This window comes from Eubalaena glacialis, chromosome 19, assembly GCF_028564815.1.
Source record: "Eubalaena glacialis isolate mEubGla1 chromosome 19, mEubGla1.1.hap2.+ XY, whole genome shotgun sequence".
In the NCBI taxonomy this organism is placed as follows: domain Eukaryota; kingdom Metazoa; phylum Chordata; class Mammalia; order Artiodactyla; family Balaenidae; genus Eubalaena; species Eubalaena glacialis.
In genome coordinates this window covers 18,291,401-18,317,348 of record NC_083734.1, presented here as the reverse complement: position 1 = coordinate 18,317,348, position 25,948 = coordinate 18,291,401, and the positions used below count along the sequence as shown (strand labels likewise).

Below are 25,948 nucleotides of genomic sequence, written 5' to 3'. Positions count from 1 at the left end.
TTGATGGAGACGATAAACAAAGGTCTCCCCATTCATTTATTCTTTCACTCAGTAAGTATTTTTTCAGCATCTGGAATGTCCAAAGGCACAAAGGCTAAGCACAGTAGACACACCTTGACTGATGTTGTAAAGATGTGATTAATTCCAGATAATCTATGGATTAAGCCAACTCTGACAAACATTCCAATGAGATTCTTGTTAGAATAAAACACTTAAGTCCATCTGGAAAAATACACAGGCAAGAACAGAAAAAGGAAGAAACCGAAGAAGTATCTTAGCCTTTCTTCATCAGCTATAATAATTAAGACAGAATGGTAGTGGCATATAAATAGAAAGGAAGATAACTACAATATAGAAATGATAGCACAATTAGAGCACAGGACACATATGAAGTTCTCTGTGCCTCCATTTCCTCACAGGGTAGTTGTGAGGAAAAAATGAGTTAATACACACATATATATGGAATCTAAAAAAAAAAAAATGGTTCTGAAGAACCTAGGGGCAGGTCAGGAATAAAGACGCAGATGTAGAGAATGGACTTGAGGACACGGGGAGGGGGAAGGGTAAGCTGGGACGAAGTGAGAGAGGGGCATTGACATATATATACTACCAAATGTAAAACAGCTAGCGGGAAGCAGCTGCATAGCACAGGGAGATCACCTTGGTGCTTTGTGTCCACCTAGAGGGGTGGGATAGGGAGGGTGGGAGAGAGACGCAAGAGGGAGGGGATATGGGGATATATGTATACATATAGCTGATTCACTTTGTTATACAGCAGAAACTAACACACCACTGCAAAGCAGTTATACTCCAATAAAGATGTTAAAAAAAAAATGAGTTAATACGTGTAAAGTGCTTAGAACAGTACCTACCATGTAGTGCGTTCTCAGACACTGTTAACTTTAGAAGGAAAAAAATAAAAAATCAAAGGGGAAGGGAAAGATTCAAAAAACAATGCTGGGAAAATTTGAAAACAGTCCAATTTAACACTTACTTCATGTGATACACCTACATAGTGAACTAAAAAAGATAATATAAAAAAGGAAGTCTTAAAACCAGCAGAAGAATAAAAAAGAATATAAATCTCTGGGTGGAAGGCTATTTTTAATTATAAAAAGAAAAAAAAAATCACAAAGAAATCATCAATAGGTTTGTCATACAAAATCCCAAACTTCTTATGCTGCAAACACTGAGCCTGATAAAAATACTCAAAGAGAAAAACGTAAAGGAGATTGTTAATCAAATGCTCATAAAATTGATAAGAAAAGTACTTAGATTTCCCAATGGACAAGTGGGTAAAGGACACAAACAGAATGTTTAAAAGACAGGAAGCATGGGGATTGATAAGTATATGGGAATATGGCAAACCACATAATAACTGAGAAATAAAAATAAAATGTGATACCACGCTTATTACTAAAACAGCAAGCAATTTTTTTAAAAGTAAAAAAAAAAAAAAAAAATCAATGCTGGGGAAGACATTAGGAAATAGTCACATTCACATACTGGTACAACTCTTTGGGACAGCAATTGGCAATTGCAATGAGAAAACAGCTATTCTGAGTTGCTGCCTAAGCATTTTACAGTATGACAACCCTACACATACCCAGAGTCTGGACATTTAGATAAGGACTCAAATTAGGATTACCACCAGAAGTTCCCACTTTGCTATTCCTGGGGCACCTTTTAAAATAAGCACTTAGAGTCGAGCCTGTACAAAGTTAAGTGACTGTCATCCCAACCAACTTACAAGAGGTGCTTCCTACCCTGTACTGTATCTCTTGAACTGGGGCAGAGGACTGCTCTTCCCCCAGCTCACTGTGCACCCCCCCACCCCCTGGCGACGTTTCTGGGATCTCTAAATAATAAATCTTGTGACTTTACTTCCTTTTTCTGAGTGTACTGAAACTGAGCCTTCAATCAAAACGACCCCAGGGGTTTTCACTTCCCTTGGAAATTGAGGGAGCTACTTGCCAACCCCCAGTGGGTGGCTTGTGCCTCCTCATTCGACAAGTCATAATCTGCATATCTTTAAATTAATATACCAATGACGGGGGAGGGCAACACAGCAATGATCAAAAACCTAAAATATTTTAACCTTTAACCTAGTAAATTCTAGGTAAATACCAGCATTCTTTCTAATAGCAAGAAAAACAGAATGCTAAATATCTACCATTAGGAAACTGGTCAAGTAAATGATGACCCACTGGCCAGAATATTACATGTCCAATACAAATATTTATGTAGAGGTTTTTTTTTAAGTTTGAGAAGTGGAAAATGCATATACTAGAAAGATAAGCAAAAACTATAGGATATATAAACATGTATGTTATAGAACTATGTATAAAAACAACAAAAAAGATAAATATACCAAAATGCTAATATGTATACCAAGTGTGTTTTATCACCTGCTTTGTCTTTGAAAAATGCAAGAGATCTTAGAAAAGAACTATTGAAACAGCTGTCCAAGGGCTCTAGGTTGAGTAAGAAAATGAGACGATGCAAAATGAACTGTGAATAGGGAGGGGTGGTTAAGAAACTAGAGGGTATCATGGAATAAAGATCAGAGACAGAGACGCACTATCAGATTTTTTGGAAGCACATACTTACTATATTAGCTTACATTAGCTCTACACGGTTAACTGCTGTCAGGATTGTTCTCCAACAAATCTAACCAGACAAGCTCTTTTCTCTCCTAATAACAAAGCAAATGAACAACAACAACAACAACAACAACAAAAACCCCTCCAAAAAACTTTCAATAATTTTCCATGTCTCAGAATAAAATCTAAATTCTTAATATGGCTTACTATATGATCGGGCCCTTGCCACCCTTTACAGTATCATCTTAAAATTTTCCAGCTCCCTCACACTGTATAGTTCAAACAAAACATCTTTCTGTCCCTGTAATTCACCATGCTCTCTCTTGCCATCGGGCTCTCAGAGATTCTTCATGTCCTCACCACTACACTCCTTTCCCTCTTCTTCCCCTGGCAAACCTTTATTCATCCTTTTTATTTCAGTGTAGATTATCACCTCCTGCTAGGAGGTTTTTTTTCGGTGTGGGGGGGGGAAAGGGCCAGCTTGATCTGAATTTATTAAATAAAAGGATGAATTAATACAGATCAAAGATATGACTGGTGCGCTAACAATAACCTACTTAAGACAGACCAAGTCAAACCTCCAAGTCTTTCTTATTCTACAGCCTAAGTTTCTTCCAATAGGTCAAAGTCTTAGCTTCATAGTCCAGAGAAAAGAGAGATGAAAGAAAAGTTATGAATGAAGGGGATTTGGCTAGGCTGCTACTTGTCATATAAGAAATTAGTTCTGGGCAGTGGGGAGTTACCTTTGGAACAATTTCAGAGAAAGGTTAATTGTGATACCTGTGAACAATTTAGTATAAGTAGATTGCTCAAGGGAAATCAAGGAAACAGAGAAAAAAAAAGCCACCTCAGTGTGTTAATAATGTGTTAAGCAGATTAGTCTGCTCCACACTTTTAAAACTGTGATACAAGTGAGGTTCTTAAGAAGCTCATTTTTTACGAACTGTCACTTTGGTTCAACGGCCCCAACTCTGTTAAACACGTTCAGGAACCGGTTGAGACATATGCCCAATACACCCATTTATCTTTTCAATAATCCATGGCCTGATACTCTGAATTTGTTGGAAGTTATTGATGAAATCTAAGAACAGAAATTAAACATACACACACAAACACACAATAAAAGCAGCAAAACTGTACAGTATTTTCTGATCAAAACAATTCTAAGAGTATTTAAACTACACTGTGATTTAATAGAAAGAGCATGAGATAAGACTGTCACCAAAAGCCTGTGTTGTTATCTTGGGTAAACGATTAAATGTGTCCTCTGGTAAAAATCTTGTTAAGAACACGTGTTCCACATGGGTATTTTAAAGAATAGATAAAACATGTATATTAAAGCACTTTGTAGGTGCTACATAAAGGTTGTAAATATTACTTGTATGTCTTGTATAAGAGATTCTCGGTAATTAAAAAGATCAGAAATGGAGATAACTGAACCCATAGTGGTACATAATTCCCCATGTATCTGTCTTCCTTAGTTACACTTCAAATAACTAATTTACAAGGTTTGTTATTTATTTATTCCATGGAAAATATGATTTATCAGTAAAAAATTAGATATCTGAATATTTCAAATGGGTATCTCAAGGCCAAGTATCAAATAAATCTGATGAAATACTCAATACCAGGAAATGTAGTTTTTCACTTTGTGCTATTTTGTTGCCCACAGTCACAGCTCAAAAAAACAAAGTGAACACTTCTGGAAGGCTGAGGGAGTTCAAATGCCGGTCAAATGCTTGCATCAACAGAAAATAAACTAAGATTTAATGGCTTTTCATCGAGAAAGAAAAGAACAAAACACCACTAAGGAAAAATAAAGATGCCATACACCACAAAAACCACTGGAAGGCCCTTCCTTGCCAACCGAACCCTCAGTAACCACAACTGCACCTGAGACAGTAAGTATAGTGTAAGAGTAACTGGCACACAGCCACATCCATTTACCAGTTCTATTACTTAGAATCAGATACTCAGCTGCATTTCCTCGTACCAATGACAAATAAAGAAAGCCAATAAATGTTTAAAAATAATTTCATTTATCTACAGGCTCTAGTATTTCCTCACGGTATGGCTTTTCTACAATGAGTAAATGAAATCTTTTTTGCTTAACAAAGTATACTTTGATGAAGTGTTATGAGTCTCTTGCCCTGACACTAAATTAAAAAAAAAAAAAAGCTGCAGGACATTAAATATAAACTTAGAAACACACTGTAAAGGTTAGTCTCTTTAAAACATAGTAAAAGTGGGCTTCCCTGGTGGCGCAGTGGTTGAGAATCTGCCTGCCAGTGCAGGGGACACGGGTTCGAGCCCTGGTCTGGGAAGATCCCACATGCTGCGGAGCAACTAGGCCCGTGAGCCACAGTTGCTGAGCCTGCGCGTCTGGAGCCTGTGCTCCGCAACAAGAGAGGCCGCGATAGTGAGAGGCCCGCGCACCGCGATGAAGAGTGGCCCCCACTTGCCACAACTAGAGAGAAAGCCCTCGCAAAGAAACGAAGACCCAACACAGCCATAAATAAATAAATAAATAAATAAATAAAATTAAAAAAAAAAAAACAACATAGTAAAAGTAAACAAAGGATGAAGGAGTCACCTGAAACTAGTAAAACGTCTTCATATATTAATGATGAGTTGACTATAAACTGATTTAAATTCTAAACATAAATGTCACATATCTAAATTTCTTTACATTTTTCTTCAAAGCAGGTATGTTTGAGTCTTTAAACTCTTATTCCAATGAGGCTGTCATTAGTGAAAACACCTTTGGGGCCCCTCCTTTCAAATATTACTAAGAGCCAGTTTATATGTCACACAAGAAAAAACTCATTTTAAACAAATATATTACTAAATGACATTTTGCCTTATTAAAAAATTTCAAATATGAAGATTTTCCCACCACATTTAAAAAGAACATGTTTTAGACTTCGACAACACGTCCAAAAATGTATTTCCCTAAAAATGTGTGCTCAAAGGCATCAGGGTTTGAAGTAAGTACATCACCTCCAACAGCAGCTCTTCTGAAGGGAGCAATATTCACTTGGATGTATTTACCCTTAGATGCTTGCTTTAGAATTTTTCCCTATTGCTTCATAAAATCAAACCTCATAAATATACCTCAGGATTATTTCCTTTCACGGATTATATATTTACACTAAAAGAGGTGAACCACAGTTGATTCAAAAAAATCAACTGCGTTTTCATAACAATAGACGGATTGCAGCCACTGTTTCTTTTTAAGTACTGTCAAGTCATAAATCACTAAATCGTCCTTGATGAGTAAACCAAAGCCTTGTTTCACTAACAGCCAAGGCCACTATACTTCTATAAACCAAGAATAACAGAAAACAAAACCACTCGAGAAATCTTTTGGCTCAATTCAGGACTCCAACTCTAATCACTGTTATTAAATCAAGTCTTCTTCCTTTAAACTACAGTCATGTGTGTCCATAATTAAAACTGGCGATTAGTCTTAACACTAGCACTGAATGATTACATACATATAATAATTAAAAGCTAAGTTCATTTAATAAGTGTTCTATGAAATGCCACATGCTCTGCTAGATTCTCTGTGTATCCAGATGAAGACATCTAAGATCTAGGAGCTAAAAGTCCAATAGATGAACAGGAAAATAATATTCTATGTACCCCCATGTTTATTGCAACATTATTTAAACTAGCCAAGATGTGGAAACAACCTAAGTATCCATCAATGGGCAAACGGATAAAGAAAATGTGGTGTAAAAAGACCCCGAATAGCCAAAGCAATCTTGAGAAAGAAAAACGGAGCTGGAGGAATCAGGCTCCCAGACTTCAGACTATACTACAAAGCTACAGTAATCAAGACAGTATGGTACTGGCACAAAAACAGAAATATAGATCAATGGAACAGGATAGAAAGCCCAGAGATAAACCCACACACATATGGTCACCTTATCTTTGATAAAGGAGGCAAGAATATACAATGGAGAAAAGACAGCCTCTTCAATAAGTGGTGCTGGGAAAACTGGACAGCTACATGTAAAAGAATGAAATTAGAACACTCCCTAACACCATACACAAAAATAAACTCAAAATGGATTAAAGACCTAAATGTAAGGCCAGACACTATCAAACTCTTAGAGGAACACATAGGCAGAACACTCTATGACATAAATCACAGCAAGATCCTTTTTGACCCACCTCCTAGAGTAATGGAAATAAAAACAAAAATAAACAAAGGGACCTAATGAAACTTCAAAGCTTTTGCACAGCAAAGGAAACCATAAACAAGACGAAAAGACAACCCTCAGAATGGGAGAAAATATTTGCAAATGAAGCAACTGACAAAGGATTAATCTCCAAAATTTACAAGCAGCTCATTCATCTCAATATGAAAAAAACAAACAACCCAATCCAAAAATGGGCAGAAGACCTAAACAGACATTTCTCCAAAGAACATATACAGACTGCCAACAAACACATGAAAGAATGCTCAACATCATTAATCATTAGAGAAATGCAAATCAAAACTACAATGCGATATCATCTCACACCAGTCAGAATGGCCACCATCAAAAAAATCTACAAACAATAAATGCTGGAGAGGGTGTGGAGAAAAGGGAACCCTCATACACTGTTGGTGGGAATGTAAATTGATACAGCCACTATGGAGAACAGTATGGAGGTTCCTTAAAAAACTGAAAATAGAACTACCATACGACCCAGCAATCCCACTACTGGGCATATACACTGAGAAAACCATAATTCAGAAAGAGTCATGTACCAAAATATTCATTGCAGCTCTGTTTACAATAGCCAGGACATGGAAGCAACCTAGGTGTCCATCATCGGATGAATGGATAAAGAAGATGTGGCACATATATACAATGGAATATTACTCAGCCATAAAAAGAAATGAAATGGAGGTGTTTGTAATGAGGTGGATGGAGTTAGAGTCTGTCATACAGAGTGAAGTAAGTCAGAAAGAGAAAAAGAAATACAGTATGCTAACACATATATATGGAATCTAAGGAAAAAAAAAAAAGGTCATGAAGAACCTAGTGGCAAGATGGGAATAAAGACACAGACCTACTAGAGAATGGACTTGAGGATATGGGGAGGGGGAGGGGTGAGATGTCACAGGGTGAGAGAGTGTCATGGACATATATACACTACCAAATGTAAAATAGATAGCTAGTGGGAAGCAGCCGCATAGCACAGGGAGATCAGCTCGGTGCTTTGTGACCACCTAGAGGGGTGGGATAGGGAGGGTGGGAGGGAGGGAGATGCAAGAGGGAAGAGATATGGGAACATATGTATATGTATAACTGATTCACTTTGTTATAAAGCAGAAGCTAACACACCATTGTAAAGCAATTATACTTCAATAAAGATGTTTAAAAAAAAAAAAATGACTTTCAATCTCCTGCTTTAGTTCAGCAATCTTGCAACTACTGTGAACAGTGTAAAAGATTATGAAGAGACTTGTATGACGCTAAGGAAAAAAGGTTTATCTTATAAGTCAGTGGTTTTTTGAAGTGTGGTACCTATATGATGGGGTGGTATATGAAACAGTCATTTAATAATTCCGTATTTCTTTTTTACTGTTATCTTTTGTTTGCTGGTTTTCTAGTTATGGCAATCAATACTGATTTTCTGTTTATGGTATACTACAAAATTTCCTTTAAGAAAAAAGTCAATAAAAAATATTGATTAACTAATAGGATAGATCTTACGAAGAAACGCAAAAACCCCAGACGTGGTATATGAACACCTTAAGTATAAAAACTTAGTTAATAGAGCACATAAAAGGTTTTATCTAAAAGTCACACGGTCATATTTTAGAGAGATCATTCTGGCAGTAATGTGGAAGAAGGAGGGGATGGGGTAACATACCGGTGACAAAGAATCCAAATAGGAAGTTATTTCAACAGCCTAGAACAGAGTGCAGCAAACTATGGTCCACTGGCGATATCCCGCCCACATGCTACTTGTGGCCTGTTTTTGTATGACCTGCAAGCTAAAAATGGCTCTTATATTTTTAAAGAGCAGTTAAAAACCAAAAACCAAACAAAACAAAAACAAGAAAAAAAGAAAAACTTTATGTGGCTTATAAAGCCTAAAATATTTACTACTGCTCCTGTGACAAACAAGTTTGCTAACCCCAGCTTAGACAACTGATAAAGCTACAAACTGAGTCTGTAATGTAAGGATAAAGTACAAAAAATTTTTTGAGGCAGAATCAACAAGACTTAGTGATTAATCAGATGTATGTGGTTAAGAGAAGGTAGAAATGAAGACTGATGTTTAGCCTTCCATTTAAAACTCAAGGTGGATGGAGATACCATTATCCAAGAGAAGGAAACAGAAGAGCTTCTTTTTAAAATTAAATCACTTTTTTCATTTATAATGAAAAACAAGAATAAATAACAAGCCAAAATTAGATAACAGGCTTACGGTATTATACTGTAATAATACTGGAAGACAAACTTGTTCAAAGACAGACATTTCACCTCAGAACATGTATTTTGCCACTAAGGAGAAATGTGTTCTTTTTCCTGTATTAGATTCCTACAATGAAGAGGCTGAAATTTTACTGTAAAACTGCTTATGTACAATTCTGAAAGGTACTCACATTTAAGTCTAACATAATAATAGCCTGTTTTTGCACATTTGCATATCCACTTTCTCAGGAAGCTTCCAAAAAGATTTTTGAAACGTAAATGTCCACACTGAAAAGCCACTTGCTACTACATACTATTGAAAAAAAAAAAAAAACCAACAAGCCCAAAATGGAGTCACTTGTGCTAAAACCGAGACTTAATACCTAACCTAACTGCAGTTACAACCTTCTCCAGGAATGTAATCCTAACCAGTCAGAGTGGAATTTTCTGGTCAGCACCAAAAGGAAGACGAGATAATCTGCCACATAGACAGACCCTGTCCATCCCCCGTCCATCCCCCATGGTAGGTTACTTAAGCCTGAAATAACTTTTGTTCATGACTTCCTTGTCTCGCCTTTAAAAACTTTCCATAAATCTAAAAAAAACGGTACTGATGAACCTAGTGGCAGGGCAGGAGTAAAGACATAGACAGACACAGCAGGGGAAGGGGAAGCTGGGACGAAGTGAGAGAGTAGCATTGACATATATACACTACCAAATGTAAAATGGATGGCTAGTGGGAAGCTGCTGAATAGCACAGGGAGATCAACTCGATGCTTTGTGACAACCTAGAGGGGTGGGATAGGGAGGGTGGGAGGGAGGCTCAAGAGGGAGGGGATACGGGGATATATGTATACGTATAGCTGATTCACTTTGCTGTACGGCAGAAACTAACACAACATTGTAAAGCAATTATACTCCAATAAAGATGTGGAAAACAAAAACAAAAACTTTCCCTTTCCATAATCCTTTGGAGCTCCTCTCTACTTTTTAGATGGGATGCTGTCCGATTCATGAATTGTTCAAATAAAGCCAATTAGATCTTTAAAATTTACTCGGTTGAATTTTTGTTATATAACACAGGTAAAGGATATGAATGTACATTATGATCCACATCATACAAATAAAGAAATCCTCTCAAAACAGCTGCCAGAAAGTAGAAATAGGACTTTATAATGCAGGGAAAACTGCAAATGACCAAATGTTTATTATTTTAGACATCAGTAATGATATCAGCCCTCAGACATGAAGAAACAAAGAGAAGTTTCAGTAAATTCCAGTGTTTGTTGTACCCTATTATGTACAAGTACTCACTGTGCTAGCAGGTACAAAGAATAAGAAGTAGTACCTGATCACAAGGAAGCCAGAATTTGGCTGAAGAAAGACTGAGGATACATCTATAGTAAAAAAAACAGACTCTGATAAGTGCTCTAGAAGTACGAAGTCCTAAAATGTCTGATTCTGAAGTATACAATTAAGGAAGGCTCTCATAAAAGGTGCTGCCATCAGAGTTAGACCTTGAAGGAAGAATGGAATTTTGAATGAGGAAGAAATACTTTGGGCAGATGGGGAAAGCTGCACAAAGATAAAGAAGTGGGAGGTATCTAAAGGCCTAAATAATTCCAAATGATTTTTTGGGGGGCGGGGGAACATTTAAGTGCTGGAGCGTTCAGAATTTTAAATTTTACTTAATTACCATCGAGAGGCTTGGGCAGCTTAAGATCAATAAGAAGACAATAAGAAATTCAAGGTTGGAGAGCCATTTGGCTGGGTAATGACGCAGTTACCTGAGAAAGAGATTATGAGAAAAATATGTATCGGCCAAAAAGTTTGTTCGGCTTTTTCCATAAGATCTTACCAAAAAACCCAAATGAACATTTTAGCCAACCCAACATATCTGGGTATAAGAATAGGAAGGGGAAAATGTTGAATTTAAAATTTTAAATAAGTTGAGATTGAGGTGTTTGAAGCATCAATAAAAAGTTATCTGTGCATTATCTTAGTACTCTGATTTATAATATCTACTCTGAGGCTTTTTATATTTACTTCTTAGGTCTGATCACACAAACCTCCAGTTAAGTTAGGTTCTATACAATATGTACCTAATATAAATAAGATTTAGCAAGCACTGGTTCTCTTCATTCAGGAGGAAAAAGAAACCTACATAGCAAAGTAAAACAAGTCAGAAACATGTACTGACTTGAGCTTCTGCCACTTATGTAGCCATTTCCTTGTATGTCAACACCATTGTTCACAGCCCTGCAATTCTTTAAAAGAGCCGGCTAATGTGATGAAAACATTAGCACAATACAACCCAACTTCCCTGTATACCACTTATCAAGGAAAAGGAGTGACCAAAAGATGAAATTCCTTTAAAGAATTCACTTAATGTGCTTCAATATGGGTGATTTAATGTACTAAAAAAAATCTTTGCAAACTCAATATGAAAAGTATCACTTTCATATGCAATTCTTTTCTTATTTAGCTTTATGTTAATAAAGTTTAACTTCTTTTCTAATAGAATAATTATTTACTAGAAATTAAACTCCTAGAATGCTATATTCTTGAATTATTTTTAAAACTTCAAAACAATCCTAGCCAAAAACTACCTACCCTCTAAACATATATACAAGATGCTTTAAGAAAAAAAAATCTATCTCTAATATACTTACTTGATTTTAAGTCATGATAATCACAGCAGGCAAAGAGTATACTCCTCCAGTTAGTGTTAATCCAATGAAGACATTCACTAATATACACATGGATAAGAGGAATAACAAAGTGGTATTCACAGGGTTCTTTAAATAAGACACTAGATTTTAGAGGAACTTTATTTGAATTCCTTGATTTCTGCCACAGTCCATCTGTTTGCACCAGTTTGGAAAGCACTCAATAGGTTATTTCCAAAGAGCAAATAGCAGATCAAGTTTATAACATGTGACTTACTAATTTTATTTAAACAGCACACAGGGAGTGAGAAATTAGATCCCCCACGGGACACTGGAGAAAGCCTGAAGTTTTAATCTTCAAAGAAAAAACATCAAAAGGTAATATTAATTTGAAATTTTCTCAATTACACATTAGAACCAAATGTAAATTTTAGCATATATTAGATTTCTAAAATTAAAGTTTGAGCTTTAAGTTAAAAAAAAGAATAGTTAACCATGTTCAACATGGGCTAGCTGCTTTATCTCAAATGCGGCAAACCATTAGATTTGAATATATGATTAAAAAAAAATTAGCCTTACTTTAAAAATGGTTTACTAGTAATCTTTTGGTATATGTCTATACTATGCCTATGTCATAGTCCCCATCTACTAAAGAACACTAGACTAAGACTCAGACTCAAGTTCTAGTTCTGGTCATTTTTAGATATGCATCCTTTTGCCTTTGTCTGAGCCCATCTGTAAAATGGAGGAGTTGATATCGATCTCTTAGGAATTTCCTTTTATCTTAAAAACTATGAAATTTGTTAAACCAAGGTTGGCATTTCCCCAGTGCTGAGATAAGGTTTCCTTCATTCCCCCTGCCCCCTCACCACCACTTTTAAAAAAGCAAGTTCTTAGATTTGTTTGTGATCCAAGTGTTAATTTTCCATAATTATTTTGAAACAGGAAAATGATGTTCAAGCTATTACTCAGTCTGCTCCTCCTGTCTGCTGATGACACTTTGCAGTCAACTCCAACACTGATGACCTCAAATTCTATGACAGCTTCTAAGCAGATCAGCCCAAATTCTGAGACAACCCCAAATTCCAAGATAACTCCAGAGCTCCCAATATTTCTGGATCCCAAGACAACTTCAAATCCCAAGACAACTTCTAATCCCAAGACAACTCCAGAGCTCCAAATATTTCTGGATCCCAAGACAACTTCAAATCCCAAGACAACTTCAAATCCCAAGACAACTCCAGAGCTCCAAATATGTCTGGATCCCAAGACAACTTCAAATCCCAAGACAACTTCAAATCCCAAGACAACTCCAGAGCTCCCAATATTTCTGGATCCCAAGACAACTTCAAATCCCAAGACAACTTCAAATCCCAAGACAACTTCAAATCCCAAGACAACTCCAGAGCTCCCAATATTTCTGGATCCCAAGACAACTTCAAATCCCAAGACAACTTCTAATCCCAAGACAACTCCAGAGCTCCCAATATTTCTGGATCCCAAGACAACTTCAAATCCCAAGACAACTTCAAATCCCAAGACAACTCCAGAGCTCCCAATATTTCTGGATCCCAAGACAACTTCAAATCCCAAGACAACTTCAAATCCCAAGACAACTCCAGAGCTCCAAATATGTCTGGATCCCAAGACAACTTCAAATCCCAAGACAACTTCAAATCCCAAGACAACTCCAGAGCTCCCAATATTTCTGGATCCCAAGACAACTTCAAATCCCAAGACAACTTCAAATCCCAAGACAACTCCAGAGCTCCCAATATTTCTGGATCCCAAGACAACTCCAAATCCCAAGACAACTTCAAATCCCAAGACAACTCCAGAGCTCCCAATATTTCTGGATCCCAAGAGAACTTCAAATCCCAAGAGAACTTCAAATCCCAAGACAACTCCAGAGCTCCCAATATTTCTGGATCCCAAGACAACTTCAAATCCCAAGACAACTTCAAATCCCAAGACAACTCCAGAGCTCCCAATATTTCTGGATCCCAAGACAACTTCAAATCCCAAGACAACTTCTAATCCCAAGACAACTCCAGAGCTCCAAATATTTCTGGATCCCAAGACAACTTCAAATCCCAAGACAACTTCTAATCCCAAGACAACTCCAGAGCTCCGAATATTTCTGGATCCCAAGACAACTTCAAATCCCAAGACAACTTCAAATCCCAAGACAACTCCAGAGCTCCAAATATGTCTGGATCTCAAGACAACTTCAAATCCCAAGACAACTAAGAATACAGAAGTGACCCCAAAGATAGCCACAACCATGAACACGAAAAGTGGTGGCACCATACTGAATGCAATGGACAGCACTCACTTTTTCTATGTAATATTTTTGATGTTTTGTGTACACTCAGGCTGAAGTGGACTTGGACTGTTTGCATTGCTATCTCAGTTCATTATATCTGCTGAATGACAAGCACACTAGGAAAATCAAACTTATTTCAACTTACTTCTGAGTAAATTATCATATCCTAGTTTAATTTGATTGTTTGCAAATTTTAATTGTGTAAGCTTAATTATTACCTTAATATGATGGTTTCCTTCCTTATAAATGCTAAAAAAGGCAAAATACCACGTTTGCCTTTTAAATGTTTGCAAAACTGAGTTGAAACTCAGGTTTTTACATTAAAGGTATAACAGAAGAAATTATGTTGGCAACGTTTAATCAAAGTATGCTTCTGTGTGTGTGTGTGTGTGTGTGTGTGTGTGTGTGTGTCTGTGTAAAGGATAGGGGGTTGGGGATGGGGACTGAGGAGTGGCATGTGTTGTTTTTGTATTTACTTTATTTTTTTATTATTTATTTATTTATTTTATTTTTAAATTCATTTTATTTATTTATTTATGGCTGTGTTGGGTCTTCGTTTCTGTGCGAGGGCTTTCTCTAGTTGTGGCAAGCGGGGGCCACTCTTCATCGCGGTGCGCGGGGCTCTCACCACCGCGGCCTCACTTGTTGCGGACCACAGGCTCCAGACGCGCAGGCTCAGTAACTGTGGCTCACGGGCCCAGCTGCTCTGTGGCATGTGGGATCTTCCCAGACCAGGGCTCGAACCCGTGTCCCCTGCATTGGCAGGCAGACTCTCAACCACTGCGCCACCAGGAAAGCCCTACTTTATTTTTTATTAAATAGACAAAAGGATAAACTACAGTGCTCTACAACAGGGGTCCCCAACCCCCAGGCCTGTTAGGAACTGGGCCGCACAGCAGGAGGTGAGTGGCGGGCAAGGCAAGCGAGGGAAGCTTCATCTGCCCCTCCCCATCACCCGCATTACTGCCTGAACCATCGCTCACATTACCACCTGAACCATTCCTTCCCCTCCCCCCTACCCCGCCGGGTCTGTGGGAAAATTGTTCTTCCACGAAACCGGTCCCCGGTGCCAAAAAGGTTGGGGACAGCTGCTGTACAAAACAATACATCTATCTGTGTCACCATATTCCATGAATGTGTAATAGTAATACGTTGTTACAGTAAAAAAGGTTTCAATTCGGCTAACCTTTGGAATGCAGACTACAGCTGCTCCAATGACAAAATTATCTTAGAGTAAACTTTTGTCTTTTATTGCAAAAGGTCATTTGTAAATCTGATGCCTAGAATTCAGAATTCTTCTCTACAGAAATATGTCCCATAACTACTGGTAAGATTTTCATGCTGGTCTACAAAGACTGATTTAACCTAAAAACCTAGTGTATAATTTTAACAGTGATAATAAACATGTTATCTTTTTAATAACCATGTTATTAATAGTGCAGTCGTTAAGGTTTGAAACCCAACTCTGATTCTTACTAGTTGTGCCACCATGAATTAAATACCTGACCCAGTGAGACTCCCAAACAAACCAGTAATAAACTGACTATGAATGAATCACTTGGGGTGTCTGTTAGATATATAGATTAGGCTCTACCCTGAAATTTTGATTTAGCAGCCCAGGTAGGGCCTTGGGATATATACATTTGCTTGTTTTAATTTTCCAGGTCATTCTGATTGATACCTAGATTTGTGAATGACTAACAATTTCTCTAAATTTCAGTTTACACACAAGTCAGTCACTGGTAATAATAATAGCTCAGCAGGTTACTTTAAGGGTTAAATGAAAAAGTATATAATACGCACAGTTTGCCTGATGCAGAGAAAGCACTCAGTAAGTTTTAGCTATTATCATTATTACTACTGACACCCAAAAAGCAATTGCCAGGTATCACAATATTCCTAAGAGGAAAACTCGTCATTGTACTTTCAGGTTTTATATTTTTAATTACTCTGACAAAAATAATATGTGCCCCTGGCAACAAGTCAAACAACAGAGATATATAACAGAAATACTATAATTAATCCTCTACCTGCTCCAATCATACTCCCCTGAGATAAGCAATGTTAACAGTTTAATGTGTGTACTTTCACACACTTCACAGTCTATACATATCATATGCCTGTGCACATACACACCCACATTCCTCTGCACCTTGCATGATAAATGTCAGAGCCATCCTTCCGGATCCTTTTAAAGGTGCATTAGAGGACTTCTGTTACTTTCTCCTGCTCAGAATCCATTTTTCCTCATTCTGATATCGGCAATCCAATTTCCCTTTGGGAAACCCTGCTCCCATCCCCCCACCCCTTTTAGTTCACGCAGTTCAAGCTGGCTTCACCACTGAGCTCCAGGGATGGGCACATAATTCGGGCGTAGACAACCAAGAAATTCCATTCCCCTTGCCATAGCGAAAGCCTCAGAAATTGGCAGGTGACTCAAGGCCAATGAGACCAGTACTTTTGCTGTTACTACTGGGAAAGAAGTGTTCTTCCACTGGGTTGTTAAGCTGGGAGAACACAAACCATCACTGGCTATAGTTTAGGAAGAGCTGCCTGGGAATGAAATCAACACAAAGAAAGTAGAGTCAAGACACAGAGAAGACAGATGTTCTCCAGATGACACCGTTCAAAGCTCTGCATGTAGTCATGCAAGAAGCCAGTCCATCTCTTGATCTTCTTGGGTACATGTGGCAATTGATATCTTTTCTGGTTTACACAAGTTTAAATTTCATTTCTATCACTTGTAACAAGCAAACTAGACTTAACACATTGCATATTATTCCATAATAGAGATGTATCATTATTTATTCAACAATTTCCTTTTGATACACAGTTATATTATTTTCAGTTTTTTGCCACTATAAACAATGCTGCAACAACTGTCCTTATATTTATGGTACTTTAAATATTACAGGCTAGGAGCAAAAGTGTATAGGAGGGAATAGCAGGAAAAGATTAGAAACTAAATTAGGTCAAAATTATGGAGCACCCAGCATGCCTGACTTTATATGAACCTGGACTTTATATGGGGACTCCATTTAACAAATGGAGAGAGACGAGATTAGATCTGAACTGGAAACTGCCTCCAGAAGCAACGTTCAGATGACCTGGAAGTAGCCTGTCAATGCAGGGGACACGGGTTCAAGCCCTGGTCTGGGAAGATCCCACATGCCGCGGAGCAACTAAGCCCGTGTACCACAACTACTGAGCCTGGGCTCTAGAGCCCGCGAGCCACAACTACCAAAGCCCGCGAGCCACAACTACCGAAGCCCGCGTGCCACAACTACTGAAGCCTGTGCACCTAGAGCCCGTGCTCTGCAACGAGAAGCCACTGCAGTGAGAAGCCCGCGCACTGCAATGAAGAGTAGCCCCCGCTCGCTGCAACGAGAGAAAGCCCGTGCGCAGCAACGAAGACCCAATGCAACCACAAATGAATGAATGAATGAATGAATGAATAAATAAATAAAAAGATGACCTGGAAGTAGTTATGTGGGGTTTAGGGAGTAGGAGAATAATGCTGCATTAGTACAGGTTAAAGCTAATAAGAGACTCTCAATGAATTCAAAAGACATTTCCAAAGTACCGAAAAGTAATATTAAACCATTAAGACTCAATTCAAAAAAAATTAAAACACAGGACAGCCCCTGATAAAGGAACAGCACTAGGAGGTTATTCTGAATCACATGACTGCTGGGCTAGGAACACGCACTTGACGTAGGGGCAGCCAGAAATCTAGTGGCCGGCCAGCATACAGCATTAAGGGCTTTGCCAGCAGGTACTTCTAGCGGAACCATGTCCTCCTTCTGGAATCTGAAGTGTGCAGTGTTGAGGTAACGAAGGACCGACTAGCTGGGGCTAAAACTGAAGAAATACAGACAGAGGAAAATAATGAGGTAGAGCTGAACGTGAAGCCAAGAGAGAATTACCGCAAGCCAGTGCCAGGACTGACAGACATCTAAGTTCTGTCTACATCTGGGCAGGCCCTGCTCTAATTCATGTTTTTCCTGAGGCCTATCTTCTTGAGAAAGTAAGAATGACTTCTTTGTAATAACAGGGCCCTGACTAAAACCGCCTAATTGATGTGCCTAGATCACACAACTAAAATCAGATGTGGTGATTGATACTGAGGAGGATAAAAGAAAGAAGGAAGAATTTTAAATGATTAGGGTTTCTAGAGTGAGAAGGGATGGTGATGCTACTGAGAAACAGAATATGGTGTGAAGAAGAAGTTGATTTGAATATACACTGAATTAAGTTTTGGACATTTCAAGTGCGAAATGTCTGTGGAGTATGTGTAAGGAGACTGGAATCCACAGCTCAAAAGACATAAACTAATACATGGTAGTCTAAGCCACAAAAACAAAGGAATATCAAAAAGTCAAACCTAAGTGTTCTCTGACAAAGTTGGCTGAGTTACTCCCTTCTCCTGCTTTCGTATACAGTGGAGGAACTGGGCCTTTCTCTACTCTGAGCTATTACGTGCTCATCTGCCCTGGACCTGAGGCTTCACACCAGGTGACAATGAAGGCCAGGAGGCACTCTCATAGGTCTAAGTAAGAAACTGAAACATCTGAAAGTCTGAAATTAGCAAAGTCATATCCCAAAACAAAAACAACAAAAAAAGAAAACCTCAAATATGCTCTGTACAGAACTTTATAGGTCACAGAATACTTTATGGGAGAGGTAGGCAGGATAGTTTTTATAAGCATCTCCCCGTCTTTAACACATGAAGAAACAGATTCGTAAAAATTAACTTTTATCTAAGAAGCAGCAGAGCTGGGAATCCTTAGCACTGTCAAGTCACCATATTATACAGGTTTCTTGGAAATCCCACTGATTTAATACCACAGAGGGTGTCTGCATCAGGCCCATGCTACTTTCCTTTTGGCCTGCATAGTACAGACCACTGCAGAGAACGAACACAATCTTACACTCTGATCCTGAAGAAAAAACTCAGCTTTGAGGTTTTCCAGAAATCTTTCTGACTTGTAAACTAACAAGAATTTAAAGGGGGGGGGGGAAGACACATGTCTATCTACCTCTCTTACCAATGTCTCACTTTTAATTACTTCGACAAAATAGGGAAAATCAAAATACACTGGTGGTGTTAAAGATTGGGGATGGAATACAAATATGGTTCATCTCAAATGCAAAAGAAAATTAAAATCATCTTAGGCAATTTAGAAACAGCATCTGAGATAAAAGGTAGAGAGAAGACTTTCATGGGAAGGTGGAGAGATGTTACTCAGAGTTGTTAAAGAGGAGGGCTAAGGATAAATGCAAGTTTCTACGCCCTCTTGATTCCCTAACACCCCAGTTCTTAGGACTTCTTGGTGTTAAACGCTATCTGAATTATCCAATTAACTGAGTTTCCCACCTCCCACCTTCCTTTTTTCACTCCTCTGCCACTACTTCTCAACCTCCATTTATTTCCTATACACTGCCAATTTTTTGCCATTCATGACCATTAAGTCTACTGACATAATTCCTCAATTCATGTTAAATTGAGGTAATTCAGAAAGATTAATTCCTAGAGCCTAGTGGAACAGCAGAACTAAGAGTAAACATAGTCCTTGAGATTCCAAAGCCAGTGGTCTCTCTACTATATCACACTGTCCCTAAGGTTCAATTACCATGAGTTTATGTCACACTAAATGGGAAGAAGTAAAACTGACTAATGTCACAGACAAGTTCTCAAAAGGAAGGCAGAATGAGGCAAGAAAGAAAAGAAAATGGCAGGGAAAGCAATGCAAGCATTATACCTATTGTGAAGGAGGAGAACTGCCAGAAAGGTTTTCTAGGAACTAGCCTTGACTGAAAGACAGCATGAACAAATACAATCAATTTTTCAGGCTGTCACCTGTGCCATATCTTTATAGAAATTTCCCATAGTGTCTCTGAATTATTTGTTAAATCACCCTGATGTTGTATTACACAGCATATTACTAAAAGTTCTCAGACTCTTAAAGTTTTATTTCTGTTTAAAAAAAAGTTTCTGAGTATCATGTTGTGGATAGTATTTAATCAGCATACACCAGAAAATAAAAAATTGTGATTTTTTTACTCTTGGTAATTAATTCATTGTAACGTGGTATAAAAAAACTGATGTAACAAAGAGAAGCCAATACGAAACAGGTAGTCTGAAAAGCAATTTCTAATGTACTGAGCATCATTTGGGAACAAGATGGCTGTTTACCCAGCTACATTCTCCCAGAAAAACTTGTCTCCAATTCTAGTAAAATCAAATGGGAAAAACCAAACTTCCTGTCTCTCTACATTTGATATCATTTTAAAAGCTCTGGTAAGATAAAACATAGTGTTTCTTACCTCCGTGCAACATAATAAAATATAGGATTCCCAGCTTTGGAAGTCCCAGCTTGGTAGAAAATACTTAAAGTTTTCAAAGCTTTGAACTCTTCTTTTTCATGTACTTGATGCCTGAAAGAAAAAAAAGAATAGAGTAACTCATAGGCTTTACACTGTCCACTGAATATCTACAAAAATCCACAACTGCACCAATGATAAAATATACAAAATGACAAAATATTTTAAAAGCTTTCTGAAGGGCAATGTGGTTAACATGTACCAAAAAATTCAAGGTGTTGTTCTTTGAACCACAAACAGTGGTTCTTAGGAAAATGCTAAGAAAACTACTGGACAGGGATATTAACCATAGAATTGTTTTTAATCATTTTTCTTTCTAGACAGAAATTTTTGAGTTTTTACTTGCTTGTTTTTTAAGAGTTCAGTTTACCAACCTTTTCTTTCCTGGCTTACTGATTCTGAATGAGTGAGAAAGGCCCACATGTTCTTCTTTATGGGAATTTATCCTCACAAACAGCGTTATCTTTTTCCAGATGGTTACTTACTGGTACAGTTGTACCAACACAATTTATTAAAAGTCCATTCTAATCTCCCTGATTCTGAGTATCACTTTTATAATTATACTCTTATATATATTTAAATATACTTCCAAAAAAGGCATGGTTTAATTTTTATATATTCTGCTCAATACTCAGTGTGTGTCTTTAACCTGAAGATTTATGTCATTCAACAACCCTGGAAAATTCTCATTTGTTGTCTTTCATATATTACCTCTTCACTATTCTCTTTAAGCTCTATTTATTAGACATGCTGGACCTTCTCATTCTATCACTTGTATCTCTTAAACGCTTTCATATTTTCCATTTCTTTATCTCTCTGTACTGACTGTATACTAGGTAATTTGCTCCAAAATTCTCTTCCAGCTATGTATGCATTTATTATTTTTTTAAATATCTTTATTGGAGTATAATTGCTTTACAATGTTGTGTTAGTTTCTCCTGTACAACAAAGTGAATCAGCTATATATATACATATATCCTCATATCCCCCTCCCTCTTGAGCCCCCCTCCCACCCTCCCTATCCCACCCCTCTAGGTCGTCACAAAGCAACGAGCTGATCTCCCTGTGCTACTTTATTATTAAAATACATTTTCTTTTACCTAGTATTTCTATGTGTCTTGGGGGTGGGAGGAGAGGTTGTATTACCTCAGTTCATCATATTGCTTGTACCAGGTCAGCATTTGTTTAATATTAATGGCAACAACATAGATATCATTTGATAATGGAAATAGGTGCACATGTGTATAGGTAAATGACTGGGAGGCTATCTGCCAAATGTTAACTGAATTATCTCTAAGGGATGAAATAACTGAAAATTTTTTACTTTCTTTTTTAGATTTCTATGTTTTGAATAACTTAACAATTTTTATTTTTATGGTTGACAACATTATAAAGCTATTTCCATTTTTTTAAAAGAAAAATGAGTCTCAGAGAGCATCAGTGGGAACTTAGAACAAAAATATCACCTAATATTTATTAAACACTTTATATATACACCAGACATTGTTCTAAGTATCTTACACATATTAAATCATTTAGTGTTCAAAAGGACAGAAGGTTGTTTTGTAAGGAAGGTAGGGTCTTAGGTAGAAGGGCTAATAAAGAGGTTTTCTCTGAAAAATGGAAAAACGGCAAGGACATCCTTAGTAATGTTGAATAAAAAATAGTTTTATATTTTTGGACTGCACAATTTTCAACTAGGTAACATGAAAATTTTGTATGGAAAATATTCCTTTAATTACATAGGAATAAACATTTGTTACACAGAAAACTGTAACAGAGCTAAAGATAAAAATTAAGTAACAGAGCTAAGGATAAAAATTAAGTTTGAAAGGCGACTGTTATACATTCATACATTCTTTTAACAGTATCAAAATATGGGAGTCATGTGTACAAAACTATGGCCTGTATGTAATATGATTAATAACAGGCACTTACAATGCCCGGGACATTATGCGCAAATCGTTAATGTGAATTAACTTCAGAATGTCATATTCTGCTTTTTTCTTTCTGCCTCTGACACACACCATGAACAAAGCACTTAACCCACACTCACTATGAAACACTAAGTGACTAAGTGTAAAGTAGTATGAAAGGTACTTTATAAAGACTAAAGAATTCAGCAAACTATCTTCACTGTAACATCATAGTGGTGAATGTCTAACAATGAGGATCCAAACTAAATCCATCTAAATGAGATTCAAAACAAATGTCTACAGAAATTTTATAGCAATATTAAAGTATACTATATTTTCTGAGCCTCAATCGAAAAGAAGCTAGTATCATTAACTTTCAGGAGGGTTCTAAAAAATGTTACAGTGTAGTAGAAAGAGTTCAGCACTTAGAACCAAAGGACCTATGAATCAGGTATGGAATCTTAGGCAAATTAATTATTCACTTTGAACTCTGTTTTCCCTAATTATAATATGAAAATAATGTTATCTACCCTCCCTTTTAACTATTAAATGCAAAAACACCTCAAAACAATATGACAAAGTACTATTCAATAAGATGCTATTATTTTTATAAGAAAATCAACTATGAAACAAAGCATATTTCAACAATACATAGGGTAAGAGAAAAGTGGGATTCCAAAACATGGCAATGTGGTCATTAAGTACATCCTTCCTAAGAATTCTCTATCAAATATACAAGCATAGCTAACAAGTGGCCTGGTGGTAAACCTTGCATCTCATTAAAAAAGAAAGCAATCATCATTTCAAGGTGGTACTTTACCTAGTCATAAATTCCTCAAACTTTGAACTGGTAAGGTTAAGGCTGGACCAGTGTGTATCTGCCACAGGTTTGTGCTCTGGAGGACCCAGGTATGCAAGAAGTGTTGCCATCTTATCAAAAGGTCGTCTTCCAACAGCTTTGTGATCCCTAGATATAGCAAGAAAAAAGTAGCAGTTCACATTTAGCAGAACACATTTCTTTAGATTGTCACTGGCTGCTTCTCTTTTTACTGTCAGCTGGTGGTTCCTGCTAATTTGTAAACAGCATCCAAAAGAGCTCAGGGGTTTTAAGTTTACACTGAGACGTCTTAGAAATATGACCACTCCCCAAACTACAAAATTCACATAAAAATTCATTTTGTTCTAGTATTAATCCATTACCATTAAATGGGCAATCAGTAAGTAAATATAACATTCTGATCCACTTTTTAGGAAGTGGACATACTGCCCCTGATACCAGATTTCTGCTTAACCAGGGTAAATATGAATTTTCAACAACTATTAAACATTTAAAACTAAAGATAACGATATTACTTCACAAACATCAAACTGGCAAAAAATTATGAAGTTTGCTAATGCCAATTTTGATGAGGATGTGTATAAAGAGGTACTCTCACACAGTGCTGTCAAAGTGTAAATAAGCATGTACACTGTGAAAACTAATGTGGCAATATCTAGTAAAGTTGAGGCTGTGTATACCCCAGAACTCGGCAATTACACATTTAGGTAATACACAAGGAGACAAACATGAAGAATATTTATTACATCACTATTTAAAATAATAAAAAACAGGAAACCCTAAATATCCATCATTTAGGAAGTGCAAAAATAAACTGTGATATAGTCATTCAATGAAATACTAAGTTAAATAAATGATAAATCTCAAATAGAATATTGTGTGAAGAGACTAAACTCAGTGTATCATTGCTGTAAAATTTTAAACCACACAAAACTATATTATATGTACCTATGTTATACCTGTAATTTCCTTTTTCTTGTCAGTTACACAAGAGAGAAGTAATACCTTTTTTTCCCCAAGAAATAAAATGTTATAAAGATCTGAAGTAATTACAGCAAAATAAATAATGTTAAAGCTAGGTGGTAGACATGGGTCTCTGTTACATTATGGTCTATACTTCTTTGTATGTTTGGAATGTGTCTTTTTTTAAAAAACCAAACTGAAGAAAAACTCTCTAGTATTAAACTACATGAATATGATTGTAAGTTATATAAGAGTTTGCACTTAAAAAATGCATTTAAAAGAACGTTTGCATTTAAAAGTTCCACAGTTTAAGTGTCACACAGATATAGAAAGCATCTTCCTCTTTCTATCTTAGGCACATATTAGTCATACCCATGTCCACTTCAATCCATTAACAACTCTTAAAGGATTAAAATGCTCTCTCTTTTAAACTTCCATTTCCTAATTAGTTGCTAGCCTTAGCTGTATGGTCTTCTATTTTTCCCATGAATGAGCAAACCATTTTTATTGCCATTTAAAAGTAATCTAGACTCATTTTACCTTTGTAAGAGAACTCATACATAGGAGTTTGGGCCCTTTATAAACATACATAACTAGAAAGGACAGCAAATGATTCAGGCTACAAGAGACTTTAACTAAAAACAGTGAATGAAACAATTCCCAAATTAATAATTTTCAATTATTAAGTATTGTCTATATAAAGCTATTTGCATATACTTAGAGTATCACAAATGGGATTATTATAGGATTGCAATAGAATAGCAATGTTTTAATTATTAAACTCCTAAGAATTAAGCTGCTCTTCAGATTCAGATGCCAATACTCATTTGAACTTCTAGTATATTTAAACTTCCCTATGTCTTGTTGTACATTATGTTTGCAAACCAGAAAAAAACCCAGAAGGCTAATTTGTGAATTCTCAGCTTAATTTTTTTTTTTTTTGGTTGTGCCGCACAGCTTGTAGGATTCTTAGTTCCCCCACCAAGGATCAAACCCAGTGAAAGCGCCAAGTCCTAACCACTGGACCACCAGAGGATTAATTCCCTCTTAGCTTAATATTTTTAAAAAAGTCTGTAGCACTGATGTAGGTTGGTTGATCATTTAATATGACTTAACCTGTTGCCTATATACTTTTAAAAAGAGTCTACATTTCTCTTTCCAAATCATAATTCTTATCTAAGAAGATGCAAAGTAAAAAGCATTATTCATGACCAATAATTTTATTAGTATAAATTTAAACTGGGCCTTCACTGGTGATCCAGTGGGTAAGACTCCACATGCCCAGTGCAGGGGGCCCGGATTCGATCCCTGGTCAGGGAACTAGACCCCACATGCATGCCACAACTAAGAAGTCCGCATGCCACAAATAAAGATCCCGCATGCCTCAACGAAGATCCCACGTGCTGCAACTAACACCCAGCGCAGCCAAAAATAAATTATAAATAAATAAATATTAAAAAAAAAAAAAATTTAAGCTGAGACTTTCCAATATCCCCATGACAGGGAAATTTTACCTGTTGCTGGAAAGATACTGGCCAATTTTCTCTTGATTGTTCCAGAGTAGACGATGTAAAGCAAGCACATTGCCATCACTGATGAAGGAAAGACTATGATTTACTGCATCACTTGTAGGACAATCGGATGCTATATCAAGGAAAAACCTTCAAAAATGCAAAGTTATTAGAATTTCAAAAACCAGATATACTCATATCTATGTTTGAATTAAATCTATGTGAAGTAACTTTGTGAAATTACTGCTATTACAAATATGGAGGTTTTATTCACACATGTGACTATCATTAAACGAAACAAGAAGAGACAAGGAGA

General features: G+C 36.9%; 1 protein-coding gene across 4 annotated transcripts in view; it reads right to left on the bottom strand.

The window, feature by feature from the left end:
- Window positions 1-25,948, bottom strand: part of NF1 (neurofibromin 1) — a 250,231-nt gene that overhangs the window by 78,554 nt on the left and 145,729 nt on the right. For all 4 annotated transcript variants that reach the window (XM_061176469.1, XM_061176470.1, XM_061176471.1 and 1 more), the window contains 3 exons: window positions 25,636-25,782; window positions 23,141-23,287; window positions 20,348-20,458 (listed from right to left, as the gene is read on the bottom strand). In XM_061176469.1, the coding sequence (XP_061032452.1) occupies window positions 20,348-20,458; window positions 23,141-23,287; window positions 25,636-25,782 (405 nt within the window). The remainder of the gene's footprint in view (window positions 1-20,347; window positions 20,459-23,140; window positions 23,288-25,635; window positions 25,783-25,948) is intronic.